This window comes from Marmota flaviventris, chromosome 3, assembly GCF_047511675.1.
Source record: "Marmota flaviventris isolate mMarFla1 chromosome 3, mMarFla1.hap1, whole genome shotgun sequence".
Lineage (NCBI taxonomy): Eukaryota > Metazoa > Chordata > Mammalia > Rodentia > Sciuridae > Marmota > Marmota flaviventris.
In genome coordinates, this window is record NC_092500.1 from 166,007,912 (window position 1) to 166,029,694 (window position 21,783).

The following is a 21,783-nucleotide window of genomic DNA, read 5'->3' on the forward strand; positions in this document are numbered from 1 at the left end:
AGACCCAGGATGCTGTGGAAACCCTGAGCAATCTCATACTGTGCTTTTCTTTGGTGTGATCACTCTTTGGCACATAGAGAAAGAGGAGAAGCTTTTCCATCCCAAATGTGTGGGGAAGAACATAACTGAGCACCATCTAGTTTCTTTCATAGACATGGATTTGAAGTAATATTTTTGGATTTATGGAGGGTGAGTCCTAACCAGAAGTGTGAAGTAGTACTCTCAGTCACTGTCAACCTTTTCTCCAGTTCTGAGTAGATTAAGGACGTAGGGGAATTCAGCAATTGAGTACCTGCTGTACAATGAGCAGGCCAGAGTAAACATGTCATGAACACCTTCATGGGTACCTTCTGATTATATGCATTAACAGATGAGAAGCAGGCTTCAGACAGTACAAACTTCAGGTTTTTTGGCAGTAAATTTCTCTTCCTAACCATAGTTTGTATAAACTAATATTAAAGTAGGTTTGCACTCTCAAGAGCACAAATTGAAGTATGATGGAGGGGGATGAGGTGGGAGGCATGCCAGTCTGGGCTTTAAAAACTGTCCAGAGGCAAATGACAAGGGCTGACTTCTGTAATTACTCGCAGCCAGATCATCATAACAAAACCAGCCATGAGTATGGAAGCTTCTTTCTGATGATCAGTCACTCATGTTAGATGTTGTTAGAATCACTCTATTTTACAGAGAAAAATTATTTACTTACACCACTACACGTGACGGGGTAATTTCTAGTGTAAGGAACACATCTCTTCCTGCTAATCTCTTGATTTAGTGATTCTAAATCAAGAGAAAGTCCAACTTAGGCACTATTTCTGGCATTTTTTGGAGGTCAGAAGATACTTGTGATCGCAAAAGGATCAGATGGAGACTGGTGAAGAAGGACTAGGTGGAGGACTGGTAAAGAGGTACAGGTACCCAACCCAGAAACTCACTATGGGCCATGGCCATCAGAGGCACAGGCTATAGCTGCGGTGGTGGTGGAGAGAGGAAGGCCCTCAAGTGCCGGGAAAACTCAGCACAGAACTTGTATGGAAACGCTTTAGTCCCCCAGTGGGCAAGTGGTGAAGTCCTGGGTTTAAGGGGAAGGACAAGGAAAACGCTCGCATTACACTCTTATTCCCTCAGGGAGATCTAGGACGTCTCCAGGGTGGGGGTGAGGGGGTGGGGGCGGGGGAAGAAAACCCTGTGGGAGTCCAGTGAGGTGGAGAGACACAGCCCACATCCAGTGGTGAGCCGAGACCCTCGCGTGGCTACCCTGGGGAGGAGAGGGGGCGGGAGGCGAGCGCGGCGCTGAGGGGAGGGACCAAGGCGGAGCCCCTGAGCGCCCAATCCCCGTCTTTCCACGCCCCTTCCACGCCCACGCCCCCTTTCCACCAACCGTGCGCCGCGGTGGGCGGTCCTTGTCTCAGCAGCCGTTCCTGGGTGCGATTTTTTCCTCCCCCTCTTCTCCCTTTTTTGCTTTTCCCGTTTTTTTTTTTTTTTCCTTCCTTTTTTGTGAATGAAAAAAGGAGGTCGCGAGCGGTCCCCGGGACTGCAGCGCTAGGTGTCTCAGCGGCAGCGCCCGAGCCGCGGGCCCCGGCGCGTAGCGGCGGCGGCGGCCTCGCCCTGCTCCCTCCACTCCAGCGCACCGTCAGCAGCCTCCGCATCGAGCCCAGGCGGTGGCTGAGCGGCCCGGCCGCCCCAGCTTGGAACGGCCGCGCGCAGCCCGGTTCCGCGCGCCTCCATGACATTGGGCGCCCGGGGCGCAGGGAGATGCTGATCCGGAAGAAGCAGTGGCTGCAGTGCAGCGCGCGCGGCCGCTCGCGGCCCGCGGTCCGGCCTGGGCTGCTCTGTCAGAGTTTCTGATCGAACGCGAGCGGGGCCCGGAGCCTGCAGCCCAGCAGCAGCGCGGCGGCGCCGGCGTCGTCCTAACTTGTACGCGCGGAGTGACCCCAGACATTTCACTAAAATGAACGTGCTTAGCAGGAAGAGATGTGTTCCTTACACTAGAAATTACCCCGTCACATGTAGTGGTGTAAGTAAATGATTAATTTCTATTATGGCCGGGTTGCAAGCAGCCTCAGCAAACGCGCCGCCTCGCCCTCCTGCTGCCTCCTGCGCCCTCTCCGGCCCTGCCTGCGCCCTCCTACCTTCCCCTGGGCTCGCTCTTCCCTGGGCTCTTGCTTGGGCTGCTGGGTTCTGAGGGGCGAAAAACTAACCTTTTCCGGTGTTTTTAGGGGAAGGAAGATGACTTGTTTTGGCGTGGCGTGTCCCTCCCCTTTCCTTATTTATATATATAAAATTATATTGTGTGTGTGCAGAGTAGCGTGTAAGGGGTGGGGGTGGGGAGAAGGAAGCCCAGAGTGGCCGACGTGTTTGTTAAAAAAAAAACAAAACAGTGAAATTTGGGTATTTGCCTGCGGTTGTGGAGATGCTTGAGCTCTCAACTCCATTGCAGTGTGTGCAACTGAGTTCTAGCAAACTACTGGTGGATAATCTTTAGCGTTGTTAATATTTCCACATTCTAGGCTTCAGAAGGCTTGCCGTGTGTTTAAGCTTGCTTTTTTTTTTTTTTTTTTTTTTTTTTTTTAATGACCATGCAAGATCCCTTGGGGCCTTGCTTTCCATTGGGTCTGCACCGGAGGAATCCATCCTTCAGCCTTCCCCTTATTACAATGTCAGCAACCGCCGTGGGAGTTCCTTTAATCCACCCTCTGCTTGCTCTTCTCCAGATACTCCCTTCCTATCCATCTTCTTTGATTTTTACCTTCATTTTCAGGGTTTTCCTTCTTTTTCACGTTTTGTAAGATGCAGGATGTGGGATATTGGTTGCTAGGAGACAAGCCAGGCTCCCAGGGAGATTCTGTCGTTTCCTTGGCAACCAGACTAGGGCAGCCACAGATGAACAAACCTCCTATCAGCTGTGGGAGGGAAAGGGGGCCTTTTCTGAGCTCTGCAAAGAGTGTGTGTAGGGGTGTGGGGGTGGGAATGGGAGCCCATGAGGTTTGTAGCTAATCTGAGCACACCTTTGGCTCTAGTCTGGGCTAAGTATAAAGGACTGGGAGAACAGCTGGGTAGGAGGCTGTTTTTGGAGAGGGGGGCAGTGATCATGGGACAAAAGTTGGGGGGAGCATATATCAGTGACTTTGGGATTGTCATGGGAGAGAAGGTAAATGGGGAGTTGTGATACACAGGACAGAGTGGCAAGGGAACCATAGTTAATGGAAGGTAGACAGGAGGCTCAGAAGGAGGGGATGAGGCAATTATGAGGAAAAGTCTAGAGTCATTGGAGGAGAGTGTGCCAGAGGGAAAGGCAAAGTTGAGAAGCTCACTAGTGGGTTGTATCACCCTGCATCAGCAATGATCCAAAAAATTAGCCATGTTCTAGAGCAAAAATTATATTAGTTAGCACACTATATCCAGAACCAACTCCTTGTGTAAGGCAGGCCTGATTAGATCAAGAGTTCTGTTAGCTTAACTGGGCCAGTCTGTATCTTAAAGATGGATATAATTACATATATAGATATGCAATCTAGCATTATATAATACTATATTACATAAGAAGCCAAATACCTCCTTTCACCCAGGTTCTCTTGGCACAAATTAATCAAAATTCGTGAGACTTTCTTCCCACACTCTCATACCCATTTTCTGGAGGGGGAGACTGATGTCCACAATAGTGAAACTACCTGTTCTTTCCTAGATAAGCCCATGAGGTTTGCTGGTCAGGCAGTTGGGACAGGAGCGGCATGATGAGGCTGATAACAACTGGGAAGATAGTGCAAGGACATAGAGGGAAAGGTTGAAGGGGCAGTTGGGAGTGGGTGGGGGAGGAGTGTTCAGCCTGGGTGGCAATCTAGGAAGCATGGTGTCTAAATTCAGGGCCCAGTATTTGTCACTCTGCTACTTGTTGGTTGGCTGTCCCCTACTTAACCCTAGAGGTGCATAAGGTGTGCTTGAGTGTTTTAATCATAAAGTAGCTGAACTTGGATGAACACTGCTTCGCTGGGGTCCTGGTGTCATCCCCACTATCAAGATGTTCATGAATATAAGAACCAGGTCCTCCTGCATGCCTCTTCCCAGCCTCTTCTGCCTCCGGACTTCATGCTGCTAGAATCTAAACTTCAGAAAGAAATTCTGTTGGCCAGCAGGTTTTTTATCTTTAGCTTAGGGCAGCTGCATATAATTTGTAGTAGGGATTCTATGTTTTTTGTTATTCACTTGATAAACAGAAACCACACCCAGATGACTCCTCCTGGTGCCCACACATCCCCTAATTGTCTGACTTGAGACCAGGAACTGTCAAAGTGGGGTTCCCAGCCTCAGCTGAAGAGAGAAGAGGGAGGAGGAAGCTGGTGGTTAGAATAATGGGCCTACAGGGGGAGGATGAGGAAGGAGGAGTGATGCAGACAGTTTCCCTGGAGACTGGAAGGGAGCTACATGGAGACCCCTTGTTGATTCAGGGTCCAGATCCTGTAAAATTCCGAGGAGGAGGAGGAGGCTGTCTCATTGAAAAGTCCTTGCTGCACTTTTTGCTTAGGTTGCTGAGCTGCATCCACTCGCGCAAATCCCAGTTGCCATCGTTACTTGGATATTTCGGTTCTGCATTCCTGCATGCTGGCATCCAGTTACAGCCCGGCAGGAATGGAGCTCTCTGCTGCTGCTGGTGGCCTGGCTTGCAGGCTAGATGGCTCAGCGGCGAGGCGCCTGGGCAGCCTCCAGGACTCCTCTGAGCTCGGCCTCTCGTAGCCTAGGGAGGATTATTCCATGTTGTTCTACCCCCCAGATGACTTTTTCTGCCCACAGGGAATGTGAGCCAGGGCCGGCCAATGAGCCTGGAGAAATCAAGCTTCCTCATAGTGCCCACCCTGCCCCTTCTCCGCTCAATCCTTCTAGGAGGGTGGTGCCATCATCGAGGGAGGCTGCCATTCAAAGCCCCTCGTATTCCTGGTAACAGCTTTTAAAGCACTGACATGACATTTTGCCTACAGAAGGGCCTTCTGTTTGTTCACTTATGCCATCCCTCTCAGGCCGGGTCCCCCTTCTTCCTGTCTACCTAACACTGAAGGAAACTGAGGCAGGCATTTACACAGAGATTCAGACTGAAAGTTTGACCTCTGCTTCCTCCAGCAGCCCCTTCCCCTCATGGACATAAAGTGAGTTTCTCTAGGGGGGCCAGCAGTCTGGGTCTTTCAGCTTGAGAACCTTCTCCTTAGGAATGGGAAGCACTGAGAAGGCAGATCTACCCTGTCTGGGGCAGGATGTGGGATGTTGGGGGCAGCCCAGAGAGGGGATGGAATGCCCATGGGCCATGGAGTCCATCGTCTGGGGCCATGGTTACTCCCTCTCAAAGCCGGGCCCTCAGCTGAGGGAGACACATGGGCAACATGCTGGACCCCAAGTAGAGGAGCGGAGGCCTACAGGTCTAGGCAGATGAATCCAGAAGCCTTCCTTGCCCAAAGAGGCTGACAGGAAAAAACTCTCGCATCTCCATAAAGGGGCTAGGATTGGAAGATGCACGCGAGCAGGCTAGGGTTAGAAATCCACCACCACAGAAAACCAGGGGAAAGAGGAAAGACCAGGAGAGAGCTGCCTCCCAGCCCTGATAAGTCCATTAAATTTTTAAGTGGCCCTGCCCTATGGCATGCTGGGAAGGGGTGGGGACCTGGACCCAACTCTGCTTCTCTCAGCTGTTTGTTCTGTTGCTGCCACAGCCTGGGAGAAGGAGGAGGAGAAGAGAAGGGGAGGAGTGAGCTCCCAGGCAGACGCTCCTCTCTGGGGGAGTGGGGACAAAACAGGCCCTGGGTTGGCTCCACCTTGGGATCTCTCCCAGGCCTTCTCTATCCAGAAGCCCAGCTAGAGGATAGTGGAGACTGGAAGGAGACAGGTGGTCATCTTGGGACTGCCCCTCTCAGCCTGAATGGGTTCCTCTCTCCTCAGGTCCCTGCAGTGCTACCTCCCGGAAAGTTGCCCACTCCCCTCTCCTTCATCAGTGCCAGTGCTCCACACCGGGACAGCTCCAGCCGAGGAGGGCTGTATGCACGGGCCCTGGTCCTCCAAGGACTGGTGTGCCAGCCTGTCCTGACTACTCCTTTCCTGCTCCTCAGGTCCCAATTAATGGATTCTGACATGGATTATGAAAGACCAAACGTAGAGACCATCAAGTGCGTGGTGGTGGGGGACAACGCCGTGGGCAAGACCAGACTCATCTGTGCCCGGGCTTGCAATGCCACCCTCACTCAATACCAGCTGCTTGCCACCCATGTGCCCACAGTGTGGGCCATCGACCAGTATCGTGTTTGCCAGGAGGTAAGGCTACAATGCCATTTGGCTGGGGGTTCACACCATGCATCTTCCTAAATTGTGGCTTGGTGTCCCTGGAGCTCACAGGAGCCCCCTAGGGGTGGGACAGGGAGGGGGCTGGAGCAGAAGGAGCCCCTGGGGAGGGGGCTGAGGGGAGCCCAGCCTGAGGGAGGGGTCTTTGACCATTTGGGTTCTTAGTGGCTGAGCTGGAGCCTAGGACCCCAGCTTCGGCCGAGTACCACGTCTCGTGAAATCACAGCGCTACATAATGGGGAATCCTAGAACTGAGGCTTGGGAGAGGTGAGAACTGGGTTGGGAAGATCAGAGGCTCATGAATATACAATTGCAAGGAAAGCTGGGAACCAAAGGAGGGTCTCCCTTCTGTATTCATAATTCTGCCCTCTTAGGGTCTCTTTTGCTTGCTTCTGTGTGGCTTGGAGGCTGCCATGTATTGAACATGTGCAGTTATTGAGTCTTCAGAGATTTTACTTGGAGGAGCATGTTGTGCAAGGCACATAGTAGGGGGTACCAGCTCTGTCCTTCCACCCCTCGTGATGCCAGAGAATATCAGGATTAGTTGGCACCTACCCTGAGAACTGTCTCCCCTCTCCCCTCCAGGTGCTGGAACGCTCCCGAGATGTGGTAGATGACGTCAGCGTCTCCTTGCGCCTCTGGGACACCTTTGGAGACCACCATAAAGATCGCCGCTTTGCTTATGGGAGGTAGGGGAGTCCTGGGCTGCCTGTAGAGAGCCAAGTGGGAGGAATTTCCTGCTTTCCCAGAGAACTAAGCAACTCTGCTGTTGAAACTGGGAGGAAGGAGCAGAGAAACAGCATGGAAGACACTCCCAGGGGTGGGGACAGCCTGGGCTTGGAGTCCAGAGGCCTGATTTCAGTCCCAGCTCTGCCACCTACTAGCTTTGAAATGATTTTTCTCACTGTGAGATGGTAAAATGGTAATTTCTAACTCAAAAAATAGGTGCGAGGCCAAATGAGTCTTCAAGCTTTAAAATGCTACATAATTGAAGGTACTATTATTATGCATTGTGTGGAAGATCATAGGAACAGGTTCATAAGCCAGGTGTGGAGCCACCGTGTAGGGCATGGAGACGGGCACACGTTTCCCTCACTCTGGGAGCAGGTAACCCCCTGCCAGCTCTCTCTGTCAATAACCTCTCTGTCCCACCCTCAGATCAGATGTGGTGGTTTTGTGCTTCTCCATTGCCAACCCCAATTCCCTCCACCATGTCAAGACCATGTGGTACCCAGAAATCAAGCACTTCTGCCCCCGAGCACCTGTCATCCTGGTGGGTTGCCAGCTGGACCTGCGCTATGCCGACCTGGAGGCTGTCAACAGGGCCAGGAGGCCCTTGGCCAGGTAGGGGTGCTGTTGCCTGAGGAGAGGAAGCGGCACAGAGGGCGCGCACATCACCCTAGCTCCCTGAGGGAATCCTATAGAGCCTTACCTCTCCCTGCATCCAGAGGAAGCTCATGTCAGAGCCACATGTGCGCTTATCCATCCATCTGTTCATCCATCAATCCGAGTGTTTATTGCACACCTACTGTGTGAACAGCACTACGCTAAGCACTATGAGGAAAGACAGAGAGAAGGGAATATTTTCATGAAAAGAACTAATTTTATTGGAGATAATATAGCTGGCCCTCTGTATCCATGGGTTCCACATGTGTGGATTCAACTAACTGTGAATGGAAAATACCCGCCCACACCACCACCAAATTGCATCTGTATTGAACATGTGCTGTTTATTTCCTTGTCATTATTCCCTCACAAAGCATTATAACAACTATTTACACAGCATTTACATAGTACTAGGTATTATAAGTAATCTAGAGATGACAAGTATAGGGGACGTGTGTATAGGTTATATATAACTATCACCACATTTTATATAAGGGACTTGAGCTTTCATGGATTTTGGTGTCCAAATGGGATCCTAGAACCAATCTCCCTTGGATACTGGGGATGACTATATATAAACAGGTTAAATACCAGTGTGAAACATTGCTCGTTAATTGACAGGGAGTTGATATTATCACTACTTTGATCTATGGAGGTCTCTGAGGGTTGGCATAGATACAGAAGGCTTCCTAGAAGACCAAGGGATTGAAGGTGGATCTGAAGGACCTAATAGGAATTTGGCCAGACAGAGAAAAAAGAGCAGGGCAGGAGAGGGGCCAATGAAATGGACCCTGAGCAGAGTCCCTCCAGCCTGGGGAACAATAGATAGGCTCCCTCCACCACTAACATGCTTGGTTTCTCCTCTTGAAAATGCCAGGCCCATCAAGCCCAATGAGATCCTTCCTCCGGAGAAAGGCCGGGAGGTGGCTAAGGAGCTGGGCATCCCTTATTATGAGACCAGCGTGGTGGCTCAGTTTGGCATCAAGGACGTCTTTGACAATGCCATTCGTGCTGCGCTCATCTCCCGCCGCCACCTGCAGTTCTGGAAGTCCCACCTCCGCAATGTGCAGCGGCCTCTGCTGCAGGCACCCTTCCTGCCCCCCAAGCCCCCGCCCCCCATCATCGTGGTGCCCGACCCCCCCTCCAGCAGTGAGGAGTGCCCCGCCCACCTCCTGGAGGACCCGCTCTGCGCGGACGTCATCCTGGTGCTGCAGGAGCGGGTGCGCATCTTTGCCCACAAGATCTACCTCTCCACCTCCTCCTCTAAGTTCTACGACCTGTTTCTCATGGACCTGAGCGAGGGGGAGCTGGGGGGCCCCTCGGGGCCAGGGGGGGCCCGCCCAGAGGACCACCGGGGCCACCCTGATCAACACCACCACCATCACCACCACCACCACGGGCGGGACTTTCTGCTTCGGGCAGCCAGCTTTGACGTGTGTGAGAGCGTGGACGAGGCTGGGGGCTCCGGTCCTGCCGGCCTCCGGGCTTCAACCAGTGACGGGATCTTAAGGGGCAATGGAACAGGGTACCTGCCCGGCAGGGGTCGTGTGCTATCTTCCTGGAGCCGAGCTTTTGTGAGCATCCAGGAAGAGATGGCAGAGGATCCTCTGACATACAAATCCCGGCTGATGGTGGTGGTGAAGATGGACAACTCCATCCAGCCAGGGCCCTTCCGAGCAGTTCTCAAGTACCTGTACACTGGGGAGCTGGGTGAGAACGAGCGGGACCTCATGCACATTGCCCACATTGCTGAGCTGCTGGAGGTCTTCGATCTGCGCATGATGGTGGCCAACATCCTCAACAATGAGGCCTTCATGAACCAGGAGATCACCAAGGCCTTCCATGTTCGCCGCACCAACCGAATTAAGGAGTGCTTGGCCAAAGGCACCTTTTCAGGTATGTATCATGCTTAGAAGGCAGGAGCTCTACGTTCTGACAGCTTTCTGAGGGGTGTCTGGGTTGGTTCCTTTAACATTCTGATTTGGTTTCAGAGCCTGATGCCCTGGAGAAGGGGCTACCCTGCTCTTAAAGATGAAAGTTTGGTTGTTAGTTCTCCTGTCTTGTAGCTTCAGAAAGAAGTTGGATATTTGGGGATCAGTGACTACTGATTGGGGGTTGGTTATCTCACATTCACACTGTTTTCTTTTGTGTTGTCTCTTCTCCCCAACAGACGTGACCTTCATCCTGGATGACGGCACCATCAGTGCCCACAAGCCCCTGTTGATTTCCAGCTGTGACTGGATGGCTGCCATGTTTGGGGGGCCATTTGTGGAGAGTTCCACCAGGGAGGTGAGGCTGAGGATGGGAAAGGGAGGGAAGGAGGGAGACATAGGTGCCATTTGCCTAGGAGGCACCAGGAGTTCATGGTATTTTCTTTAGCATTTACTGTGCTAAGCACAGAATGATGAGCCCAAGAGAAGTTTTATGAGATGGTTGCTGTAGCCAAGGATTTGCAATGTTCCAGGAGAGGGATTTACAGTAACATCATAATATCTTGGAAAGCATTTCCATACATTATCTTCACATTGAGCAGCATTCCTGCATCAAATGTGTGGCCCTAGGAAGTGTGTGACTTGCACACACTTGTGAGTAGAAAGGACGGTTCAGGACTGGCTCTTTACACTTCACTCTGTTGCCTCCCTGGGACACATGAAACAAGTAGAAAAACAAAAAAATCAATGTGTTCCAAACTGAAGTCACTGGTGTCTTCAAAGGTAGGTTTTATTCTTATTGAGCTCTGGTGAGATCAACAGATCAGGAGAGACTGCCATTGAAGAGCTAGTCTGTTACTCACAGATACCAGTGCAGGGAGGACCATGCACACCAGGGGATCAGCCCTGGAAGCACCAGGGTGGTCAGGAAGTGGAGGGTTTCTGTGGGAAGGAATAGTTGAAGCAGGTTAAGCAGATTTAGCTTTGCTAACTTGAACAAGTCCACTGGCTCAGGGGCAGGGGGAAATGTCCTAGCTGTCTAGTGCCTGGTTCTGGAGTGATTCCTCAGAGGAATGAGGCCTGGAGTGTGAGGGCCCTGGGCGGAGGAGGTGGTGGGGTATGGGCTCTGGATTAGGTGGTCTGCGATATAATAAAAAGACACGCTTGCCAGCAACTTCTTTACTGTCTCTAGGAATTGGTTCATCTTGGGAGGCACAGGCTCCCAGCAAACTTCTAAATGTCAAAACATCAAAACACCTCTCTACCTGTTCTTTTCGGATTATAGAAAGGCTTCCCTCTCCACCTGTTCTTTTCAGATTCTTCTTCCTTCCCAAGCACTGGACTGGAAGCTGGAGGTATAAAGGGTCTATGCAGGTGTCCTTAGAGTTGCTCCGAGTCTGCTGTCTATTTTTCATCTTCCTGGCCCAGCTGAGTGGCCCAGGCCTCAGCCCTTCATGCTCTCATCACCTCTGAATCCTGGAACACTAATACCCTCACTTCACCTTGTGGTTAATAAGCTTCCATTTTGTACAGAGGCATTTTTAAAAGACCCTCTCCTTGCAGTTCCCAGCTGGTGTGAAATCGCTTTTGAGTGCTGGGACTAGGTCTTTGACTTCTGCCAGCTACCCCGCCCCCACCCCAGGCCTGTCTCTTAGCAAGTGCTCACCAAGTACTTGAAGGAAAAACTGAACGAAGAGCAATTCAGCATCACATCCTGCAATCCAGAATATGAGCTTCCAAAGATTTCCGGGAAACCATGCACTTATGAGGCTAAGTGGAGGGCTGAGATGTGAGCCACTGCGAAGTGGGAGTAGGGTTAGGATGTGAAAAGTGTGGACCAAGGATTTGCTGAAGCCCCAGGGGCCCACCTGCCCTGGGCACTTCTCGGTACTATAGACACCAGCTTTAAAGCTCTGTCTAATTCCCAGTGTGCCCAGACTCGCATCTGATGAGAAAGCAGTTTTTGTTGCAGTGCTTCTCTGAAGAGATCCCGCAGGCCCAAAGCAGCAGCTTTGAGCAGCCAGAGAAACCAGCTGGTGTTCCCTTTGCTCATTCTGTATCCCACTTGGACAGCTCCCTGCAGGCATGTGGAGGGTTGGGGTGTAGGTGACTGAAATGACTCCTTCCAACATCTTCCAAGCCAGTGTGGTTTCAGAAGGATGCCACTGAGAATCTAAGTCTCTTTAAAAGATGTCCATTCACTGATGCTCTCAGCAAACTGGGGACCAGCACCAGTTATTGCTGTGGGCCCAGACCTTTTGGGGGCGTGGTCTCCTAAGCATGTGTAAGTATAGCACAGAGAAGGCTTCTTGCCCCCGGGGGGCCAGCCCTGTGGACCAGGGCTTCTTGGCTTCTCAGGACTGAGCTACTCTTTCCATGCACGAGGCCTCATTGTTCCTGTCCTCCTCCTTCCCCCAGGTGGTGTTCCCTTACACGAGCAAAAGCTGCATGAGGGCGGTGCTGGAGTACCTCTACACGGGCATGTTCACCTCCAGTCCGGACCTGGACGACATGAAGCTCATCATCCTGGCCAACCGCCTCTGCCTGCCGCACCTGGTTGCCCTCACAGGTAACTAACTGGAGTGCTCAGGGACCTGGGGTGAGGCCAAGAAGACCCTGGGGATTATGTGTCTTCTGTCTTCTCTTTCCCCCTGGTGTCAGGCTGAAGTGCCAAGGGAAGAAGCTCCCTAGAATGAAACCTGCGGGTGGTAGAGTTTCGGATGAGGGTGTAGAGGAGAGGAAGTGTGTGAGACACATGTTCCATAGGGTCACCTCAGAGCTCAGCCCAGAGGTCTCCAGCATGTGACAGTGCGTCACGTTCTTAGCTTGGCTTCACTCAAGCAGCCTAAGGTTGATAAAGCATAGAACAGGCTCCACCTGTGCTTTTCCTTCTTATCTGCTTCCTCCTTCCCTTTCTTCTTATTTTCTTTTTTTCTCCTCTTCCTTGACCTTCAACTTTACTTTTCCTTTCTTCTTCCAGAAACAGAAAACAAGTGTTGACCTGCCATTCCTAATTCCTTAAAAAGACTGTGAGAGCTGGGTATGGTGACGCATGCCTATAATCCCAGCAGCTTGGGAGGCTGAGGCAGGAGGATCGTGAGTTCAAAGCCAGGCTCAGCAACTTAGCAAGGCCCTGTGTCTACATAATATATAAAAAAGGGGCTGGGGCTCAGTGGTTAAGCACTCCTGGGTTCAATCTCTGGCACCCAAAATAAAAAGACTATGAGAGCCAGAGCTCAGCATTTAGAATGGGCCCATCCCAGAGCTGTGTTGAGGAGAGAACTGGGCTTTGGGAGGTTGAGTAGTGGGCAGCCTGGGTCAAGGGTCTGAGGGAGATAAAAGGTGCTATTGGAGTGAAGGGAGTCTGGGGCCAAAGACCCAGGCAGATAGACAGCTTCTGCTGATATTGGAGTTGGTATCTGTGTGTTGTTGGATTGGAGGAATAAATACATAATAGAATAAATACATAATTTAAAAAAATGTTAAACCGCAGTGCTGGCATTGAGGTCAAGTTTAATATTCCTGCGCAGGTCTTGAGGGCCAGAGACAATACCTTCAGATATTGAGCTGGGCTTCAGGCAAGAAACGGCCAGTGTCAGAACTACTGGACTGTGGGAGGGTGATCAAGATTGGGACACAGACATGAGGAAAAAAGCAATCCCATGACAAGAAAGGAATGGTAATGTACAGCTTGATCAGAGGAAGAAGGCAGAAATCATTGATCAAAATCAGAGTATTAAGAGCTAATCCTGCAGTGGGGCCCAGGGGCCCCAGCTAGGGGCAGAAGGGACTTTAGGGTAGGGAGTAAGAAAGGTGTCCCAAGATTACAGCCACAACAGTATGTCATTCACTGCTGCCCATGAAAAACAGTGTGGTCTTCCCAGAGCACCTAAAATTCTAAATTCTTGGATGTGGTAATTCTACTTTTAAAAGACGATCTCCAAAGAAATGACCCCAAGGAAAAATAAACTACAGGAAGATATTTCTATAATTTAATTTCATTAGGGCAGGCAATTGAAAGTGAGTCAAAGAAGTACCTACCCTTGGTTAAGCCCACATCGGTGATTTTCCCATGGCAGCCATTGAAAATGTTAAACTGGTACAACCAGAGACAGGAAAAATTGTGCTCTATGTGTGTAATATGAATTGAATTGTGTTCTGCCGTCATATATAACAAGTTAGAATAAATACATAATTTTAAAAAATGTTAAACCACAAACTGCCTGGAACTTCTTGATGACATTGAAAAGCTTTTCTCTGGAAATGTTCCATACACACAAGAACACAGATACAAAAATGTATACATATACCTTGTTAAGGATCACTGGGAGATGCAGAGTTCAGAATTTTGTATTATTGGTGATGCTCTAAGTTTTGTGAGATATTCTGTCTGTGAAGTTTTTTTTTTTATATAAAACTTATTGTTAAATATAAGACAAATATATAAGCTCCATGAAGCATATGTTCATAATATTTTACTACTTCATAACTTTTAAGTCAAATTATGCCCCCTTCTTTTTCATTTATTAAGACATTAGTTACACAAAATTTATCTTATGTTCTTTTTTTTATGTTCATTGTAATGAATTATTATAAAGCAGAATGTCTTTCTAATCATGATGCCTGTCAGGGGCTGGAACCAGCCACACAAAAAGTGTCCACCTGTCCTGCCCCATCATAGGTCCCCCCCTCCTCCCCAGAAGAACCCACACTGTTTTTTTATGGGACTTTTCTATGAACTCACTTCTTTACCCTCCTTTGTAATTTGGTTATTCAAGTACACTTTCTTAGATACTATAGCATGATTTTTTAAAAAATAATCTTTTAAGTAGCTTTTAATCAATGTGTACCTTGTCCGTTAAAAAAAATTCTTTTCCTCTGAAATTTATTTTTTGAAAGAAAACAAACAAACACTGGTTTTTGTTCCTATAGAGTTTTCCAAGATCTATATTTTTGCTGATTGCATTTTTATAGTGTAATTTAACATAGTCCTCTGTCCATCATATTGCCTGTAAACTGCTAATTGAACCTAGAGGCTAGACCAGCCACATAATTTTATTTTTATAAGGCTGCTTTATAGCCTTATAAAAATAGGTTGTTTTTCTCCGTGAAGAGGGAAAGATTGTCTCTTCTCTCTTTTTGTCCTATTACTAGCCGTTGAATATCATTGCCTGGATCTATGAAGTTATTGTTGCAATACAGTAATATTCCAATTTGTTCATTCCTTCTTCCCTTATCTTTTGGAAGACTTCTAAATGGAGAGAAACTGTCCCTCACCTACTGTTTGGTTACTTAGTGTACGGTTCATATAGGAAAGACAGGCAGGTTCTTGATTCTTCCTTTTTATTTCCTAAATTTTGAGATAATCTGTTTCCTATCCTCCTTGAGAGAATGACCAATTAATTTGAGTGTTTTAAAGTATTCTTATGAAATTTTGGATTTGGATGCACTTGGTTGGTTTTAATTCATTGCAATTATCCTTATTGAAGCTTAAATAATGTATTTTTAGCCAGTAGGACTCTCTTTGAGTTGGCTTCAGAGTCTCTGAGATTTCTTGCTTTCTGGAGTGATAGTGTAGGGTCCTCTTATATAGTTTATGTCCCAGACCAACCATTTCCTCTTCTTTTTTTTTTTTTTTTGGGGGGGTGGGTACCAGGGATTAAACCCAGGGCCACTTAACCTTAATCACTGAACCACATCCCCGGCCCCTTTTTGTATTTTATATAGAGACAGGGTCTCACTGAGTTGCTTTGAGCCTTGCTGAGTTGCTTAGGCCTCATTAAGTTGCTGAGGCTGGATTTGAATTCACAACCTTCCTGCCTCAGCCTTCTGAGCCCCTGGGATTACAGGTGTGAGCCACTGCACCTGGACAACCATTTCCTTAAGAAGTTCAGGTTTCTTTTAGTTGGAAATGGAAATGTTGTTTCTGTGCTTGAGGATGCTCATTGCTACAGGAGTGGTTATTGTTTCCAGGTCTTTTCCATGAATGGAGTTGGGAAATGTATTTATCTGTGTGTGTGTGTGTGTGTGCATATGTGTGTGTGTGCATGTGTGTGTGTGCACATGTGTGTGTTGCTGGGGATCAAACCCAGGGCCTCGCATATAATAAACAGGTGCTGTATCATTGAGTTACATCTCCAGTTCTTTTTAAATTTAATTTGGGACAAGGTCTTGCTAAGTTGCCCAGGCTTTTCTTGAACTTGTGATCCTCCTGCCTCAGCCTCCCAAGTTGTTGGGATTATGGGCATGCACTGTGCCTGGCTAAACCGTAGTTCTAACTCAAAGTTCTCAGCCTTTTTCTGTTTTCAACAAACATGATGCTTCCTTTCCTGTCTGTATCAGTGGCTAATTCTATCGGAGAATTTCACCGTGTATACATTAGACTATGTGGTGGGACATATATAGTTTGAAAAATCCTCTTAGTGATTTTAGATCCTCTGTCACCCCACCCCCACCCCACTGAGAAGTCTTGCCCTCATCCCAGTTTCCCCCTGCTGGGAGCGGATGTAAGTCACCTGTGGCCTTTCCTGGCCTGTTGGGACTTGCCCTTGGCCCTGATCTCTTTTTGCCCTGCAGTGAGCCCCTGTAAGTAGTGCAGGTCCTTACGTGTGGCTCTTCAGCTGATTGCTGACTGTGTGTGTCACAGAGCAGTACACAGTGACGGGGCTGATGGAAGCAACTCAGATGATGGTGGACATCGATGGGGACGTCCTTGTGTTCTTGGAACTGGCTCAGGTATCGTGGCAGGGGAAGAATCCACCACAGTGTCAACTCTGGGCAGTGGACAGAGGGGCTGGGCGGGTGGTAGGTAGGAAGGGAGCCGTTGTCAGATCTGGACTCCTCATTGGGTGGACCTCATTTTATCCTCCATGACAAAAGCTAGAGAACTCCCAGACACCCCCCAGAAGAAAGCTGGCCGCGGAAAGAAGGGACTAGGCCGCCACAGGGCAGCGAGGGAATCCAGGCTCAGTCATTGAGGACTCTTTCTTTAAAACTAACTGCCCACCTCCTCAATTCCACACAAGCAAGCAAAATCTCCCATGCTAGCCCCCACAATGCCAGAAATTCAGCCACCAAAGTTTATCTTATGAAGTCAGAGCTCAGCTAACGCAAGGTCTGCTCTCAGGGTTGCCCGTGCAGACTTTCGCTGCTGATGGGGCAAGGGCCGGGGAGGGTAGATGCAGTAGGAAGCCACCCCTAAGGCCATGGATATCTGTAGGGTGGACACCAGGGGCAGGACCGTGGCGAGGTGGAATTGGTCAAGTCAAGCATCCTCTTCCTCTAGTCCAGGTGGGCTCTGGAGGTGGGGTCCACACTGCATCAGTGCTGCAGCTCTGAAGGAGACTGTGGCATCTCAGGACAGAACCGCTTATGTTCCCTCCACAGTTCCACTGTGCGTACCAGTTGGCCGACTGGTGTCTCCACCACATCTGCACCAACTACAACAACGTGTGCCGCAAGTTCCCCCGAGACATGAAGGCTATGTCCCCAGGTGAGCATCCAGAGCCAGCACCAGCAGCACCTGCTGCTCCCTACTTGTGTTGAAGCGCCCTCAGCTTGGGTCCACAGCTCAGACTTAACCCCAGGAACCCAAAGGAGGCCTGAGATCTTTGGGCCTCACTTGACCTTGGACATGGGAGCACCCTGCAGAGGTGTCTCTGGCCATGCAGAGAGGACCCTGGGAAAAGCACTGTCCTGGAGGGGGTGGGGAACTCAGGACCTCAGACGACTCACTCTACCTCTGTGGGCTTCTGTTTCTCAAAGGTTTGAAGAGGTCATTGGACCAGAGTTGGTAGTTTTCAGACTCTTTTGGATAGTATACCACAATAAAAATTATGTTTGATATCATGACCAGTATACACATAGAAAAGCATATAAAAAACAAAAAATGCTACACACGACCCACTAAGTTGATTTCCCAACTTAGGAACGGGCACGATCCACAGTGTGGACCACCCAGATCTAAATATCCCTTGCAGTCGCCTGCAGTTCTGTTTCTTCTTAATGATTTTCTTAGGTCCAAGAGCCCAACCCAGAATCCACGGGCTCCAGGGAGAGAAGTGCCTGGCTTCCCTGAGGGGTCTGCCACTCAGCATTCCTGGGTCTTCACCAGGCTCCGTCCACTGGGCTCTGACCCTCTTCCCACTGCAGGGTTGTTGCTGCACCCGACCAGTCCCCAGCCCTGTTCTTTCCTGTGTTTTCACGTTTGTCACAACCATTCTGGCATTTTCTTTCTCAAGCCTTGCATCACTCCCTTGATCCCACTCCTTTCACAGTTTCCCACACCCTGCAGAATAACCTGTGTCCTGCTGCCGCCCCTCCCTCCAGTCTGACCTGTGTCCTGCTGCTGCTCTTCCTCCTGATTCCCCCCAGAACCTTGGCTGCAGGGCCCCCTCACCCTCAACCTTGCAGAGTCCCTTCCTGCTGGAGGCTGTTCTCCTCCCCTCCCCCCTCATTGGTCTTTCCTGTTTTTCTTCCCAACTTACGGGGTCCCTGACTTACTTTTTTTTGAGTGACCATGGTGTGAAAGCAATGCACATTGAATAGAAACTCAGCTTTCCATTTTGAATTTGGCTTTTTCCTGGGCTGCGATGCTGGTCAGTGGCAGCCACTGCAGCTCCCAGTCAGCCATGCAACTGGGAAGGGAAATGACCACCATCCTGTGGTGCCCGGGGCTGCTAAGCGTCGTGCTCTGTAGGGAAGGGGGATCAAGAACATTTCCGGCTGATGATATTTTCCACTTACTGTGGGCTGATTGGGCTCCTCCCTTTGTTATCCAGAAGTGCCTTTCCCAGGCCGACTGTGACATCTCCCCTTTTCACCTCCTTCAGTGGCTCTGTGCAGGAGACCAGGGGGTCCTGGACCACAGGTCAAGGTGTACTTGGTGCTGGCTTGGAGGCAGGTCAAGGGACGGTGGACCTTCTTGCCCCTGTTCTCCTAACCAAGCCCCATGCATTCTGTTCTAGAAAACCAAGAGTACTTCGAGAAGCACCGGTGGCCCCCGGTGTGGTACCTGAAGGAGGAGGACCACTATCAGAGGGCGCGGAAGGAGCGGGAGAAGGAGGACTATCTGCACCTGAAGCGGCAGCCCAAGCGGCGGTGGCTGTTCTGGAACAGTCCCTCCTCACCGTCCTCCTCTGCAGCCAACTCATCCTCCCCATCGTCATCCTCGGCTGTGGTCTGAGATGCTGCCACCCTCTTCTGACCCTGCTGCTGTTGTCCCCATTTGCCCTTGTCCCTCTGCTCTTCTGCATCACCCCCGCCACCCACCAGGGACAAGGGGACCCACCTCACCAGGACCCTAAGGGCAGAGCTGTTCTCACCAGCCAACATAGCTCAGCCAGAGAGGAGCCAGGCCCTGCTGGCGGGTCCCCAGTTCCAAGGCAAGACAGGAGACACCTTCGGGGAGGCAGGAAGCAGGGGAAGAGCCAAGAGCTCTGGCATTTTCTCCCTGGGTTCAAGAACCCTAGAGTCAAGGGGAAAGCCTTCCAGCACAAGGGCTTGCCTGCGTGTCTGGGTCTCTGCTCTGGCTGGGGAGGCAGCCCCCTTCCCAGAGAGCAGCCAGGGTCCTGCTCCATGGGCCACATCTTCCCAACAGACTAGACGGTTGCAAATGTTTTGTGGGATTTCCACATGAAGCCTACTCAGATCCTCACTGGAGAAGTCAGGGTAGAAATTAAGCCTTCAGAGCTCAGCTCAAGGCTTCTACATCCTGGGCTGCAGCTGCAAGAGGCCACACGTGGAAAAGCTTGCCTTCTGCATCCCTCCCAGGTTGCAGGCAATGAGGCCTGATTTGTGGGTGGCAGAGGTAGCTCAGAGCTCCAGGCCTGGAGGCAGTGCTTCTTGGTGCAATGAGAAACCTTCCGTACCCCTTCTGCACTCCTCAGATGGAACCCAAAGGAAACAACTGGATTGGGAGAGGAGGGAGGAGTGGGGTCTGTGTGCAGCAATCCCATGCTCCTCTGGGCCCCTTCCCCTGCCTCTGGGTAGTACTGCTTTTTATGGGGTTGGGGCAAAATTAGCAAAAAAAACAAAACAAAACAAAACAAAAAAAAACCCAAACAAACAAGAACCAACTCAAAAGGAATTCATCACCAACCAAAAAACGCTATCCTCTATTTCCCCAAAGAATGGAAATGAGAAATAGACCCTATATAGCTTACATTTTTATAAAGCCAAACAGAGGCCCCATGGCTAGGAGATGGAGGCTCAGTATACCTTCAACTCAGATGCCTTTTGGGAAGGGCTCCTTGCCTGCTGTGGCTGAGGATGTCCTGGGCCTGCCCAACAGCCCTCGGGGCAGCCCGGCTCCTGGGCTGCTGCTTGCTGGTGACTAAGGTTGTGAGGATTGAGGGGAGGGCTTTGGCCTCAGGACTTGGCCGTATTGGACCCTGCCTTTGCCCATCTGGAGGATGTAGACTGCCCTCACCTCTGAGGGTGATCCCGCAGGATGCTTATGAATTATGTGTTTGGGGGACTTAGGACAAGGGTCAATGTCAACAAAAGACACAGTTGGAGAACAACAGTCCCATGTAATGAAGGGTCACGGGACATAAAGCCCTACCTAGTGCTGGTTTAGGATGAAGGGAGGATTGAACAGAAGGAAAAGCAAGGTTCATCCAGAAAGGAAGGATGAGACTGGGGATTAAAACAGCTTGTGGCCCCTACACCCTTTTTCATGCTATGAGGTGGATCCTGATGAGGAATTGCAGAGCCAGGAGGCAGTGAGCTGAGAGCTAAGGCGTCCCCTGAGAAAGATGCTTCAGGAAGAGGGACTGGCTAGGTCCCAGGGACCTGGGGTGGGGCAGTTAGGTCTGGGATAGAGCAAACCCAGAAACCAAGGCAATCCTGCAATGATTGTGTGGTGCCAAGACCTAGAGCTCTGAGGTTAGTCCTTGTCGAGAGGCCCAGGTAGGGGCAGGTCTAAAGTGGGGTGAACCCATGGTGTCTGAGCCTTACCTTCCAAGATTGTGACTGCCTCCCTCCAGTCCTCCTGGTTAGCTGGCTGGAAGCCAGTCATGTGCTGCCCTCTGCTGGCTATCTAACCTCCCTGCACCCCAGCTCTGCCTGCAGCTTCAAGGGTGAGGCTGAGGTGGGGGAAGGGGGCATCCAGAAGAGGACCTATGCAGCCTTGGCAGCATCCTTGTGGTAGGGGAACAGAGATGGGGACACATGTCCTGAGATCTAGGTGAGAGGGAGAGCTCGGTTCTAAAGAGGAAGGGGCAATGGGTCTCCCAGGTGCTTGCAGGGCTGAGGAACCTAGAGCCAGAGAGGAAAGGCCAGTGGGAAAAGTGAAGGTGGAGAAGGAGTTGAGGGCAGCCCACAGGAGAGTGGCCACAGAGCTCCCTCAGCAACCACGGCCAGCTCACCCCTCAGGGACCCGCCACCCTTGACCCTCAGCTCTCTTAGGGCCGCTCTGCCCCACACAGAGCCCTGCAGCCCAGAGAAACCACCTTGGGAGGCTGTGGGTGAGCCAGATCAGAGCAGATGTCCCTGTCCCCAGAGGGAAGGGCAGGTGGGGGGAAGGAGGAGGTGCTGAATTTCAGCCCCCCAGGAACCGCCCCTCTGGATCCCAGGGAGGCAGTAGAAAACACCTCCCCCGACAGGGTGAGCCCAGAGAATAAAGGGGAGAAAGGAGGACACGGGTTACATGGGGGGCCAGACATTTCCCCAGACTCAGGTCCCTCAGAGATGGAGAGGATGGGGGCAAAAAACAAAAACCACACCTCTTTTTATATAAGGTTTCATATTTAATTTGGTCATGAATTCATAAATACATGAGTATTTTGTACCTGACGGCCTTCCTGTGTCGTTCCATATCACCCTTGTTTTCAACCCCTCGCTTCCCAGGAAGCACTTGCTCAAGAGCCTGCCTGCATTTGAACTTGGTGTACACCACACAACCAGCCGCGGGAGGAGCTCATGTCTCCTGCACAGGCCGCTTACATTGCAACAATAAGCAGGCTCAACACTGATGAGGCTAACCTCCTGCGGTGGGACCCAAGGAAGTCCTCTGAGAAAGGTGCCGGGAGCTAAGCCTTACTGGCTTCCTCTCAGGAGGACAAATGTCCACCAAAGCAGCAGCAAAGGCTAACGTCCAGAAAGCAGCCAGGAGCAGCTTGGGGGACCTGGAAGGGGGGGAAGGGTA

The 21,783-nt window shown here is 50.6% G+C and overlaps 1 protein-coding gene across 1 annotated transcript; it reads left to right on the forward strand.

Moving 5' to 3' along the window:
* The first annotated feature begins 1,456 nt into the window (after positions 1–1,456).
* Positions 1,457–21,431, forward strand: Rhobtb2 (Rho related BTB domain containing 2). The gene is made up of 10 exons (XM_027926886.2): positions 1,457–2,017; positions 6,090–6,291; positions 6,904–7,007; positions 7,477–7,662; positions 8,582–9,600; positions 9,875–9,993; positions 12,054–12,204; positions 16,282–16,370; positions 17,022–17,127; positions 18,602–21,431. Exons 2-10 carry the CDS (start codon positions 6,100–6,102, stop codon positions 18,817–18,819), a joined length of 2,184 nt encoding a protein of 727 aa, XP_027782687.2. The 5' UTR covers positions 1,457–2,017; positions 6,090–6,099; the 3' UTR covers positions 18,820–21,431.
* Positions 21,432–21,783: the final 352 nt, after the last annotated feature.

Excerpts from the sequence above, each read along its gene's own strand:
- Rhobtb2 (XM_027926886.2), top strand. The coding sequence starts at position 6,100 with ATGGATTCTGACATGGATTATGAAAGACCAAACGTAGAGACCATCAAG. Across the intron at positions 7,663-8,581 it reads GCCAGGAGGCCCTTGGCCAG|GCCCATCAAGCCCAATGAGA; the intron begins GTAGGGGTGCTG and ends TGAAAATGCCAG. Across the intron at positions 16,371-17,021 it reads TGTTCTTGGAACTGGCTCAG|TTCCACTGTGCGTACCAGTT; the intron begins GTATCGTGGCAG and ends TTCCCTCCACAG.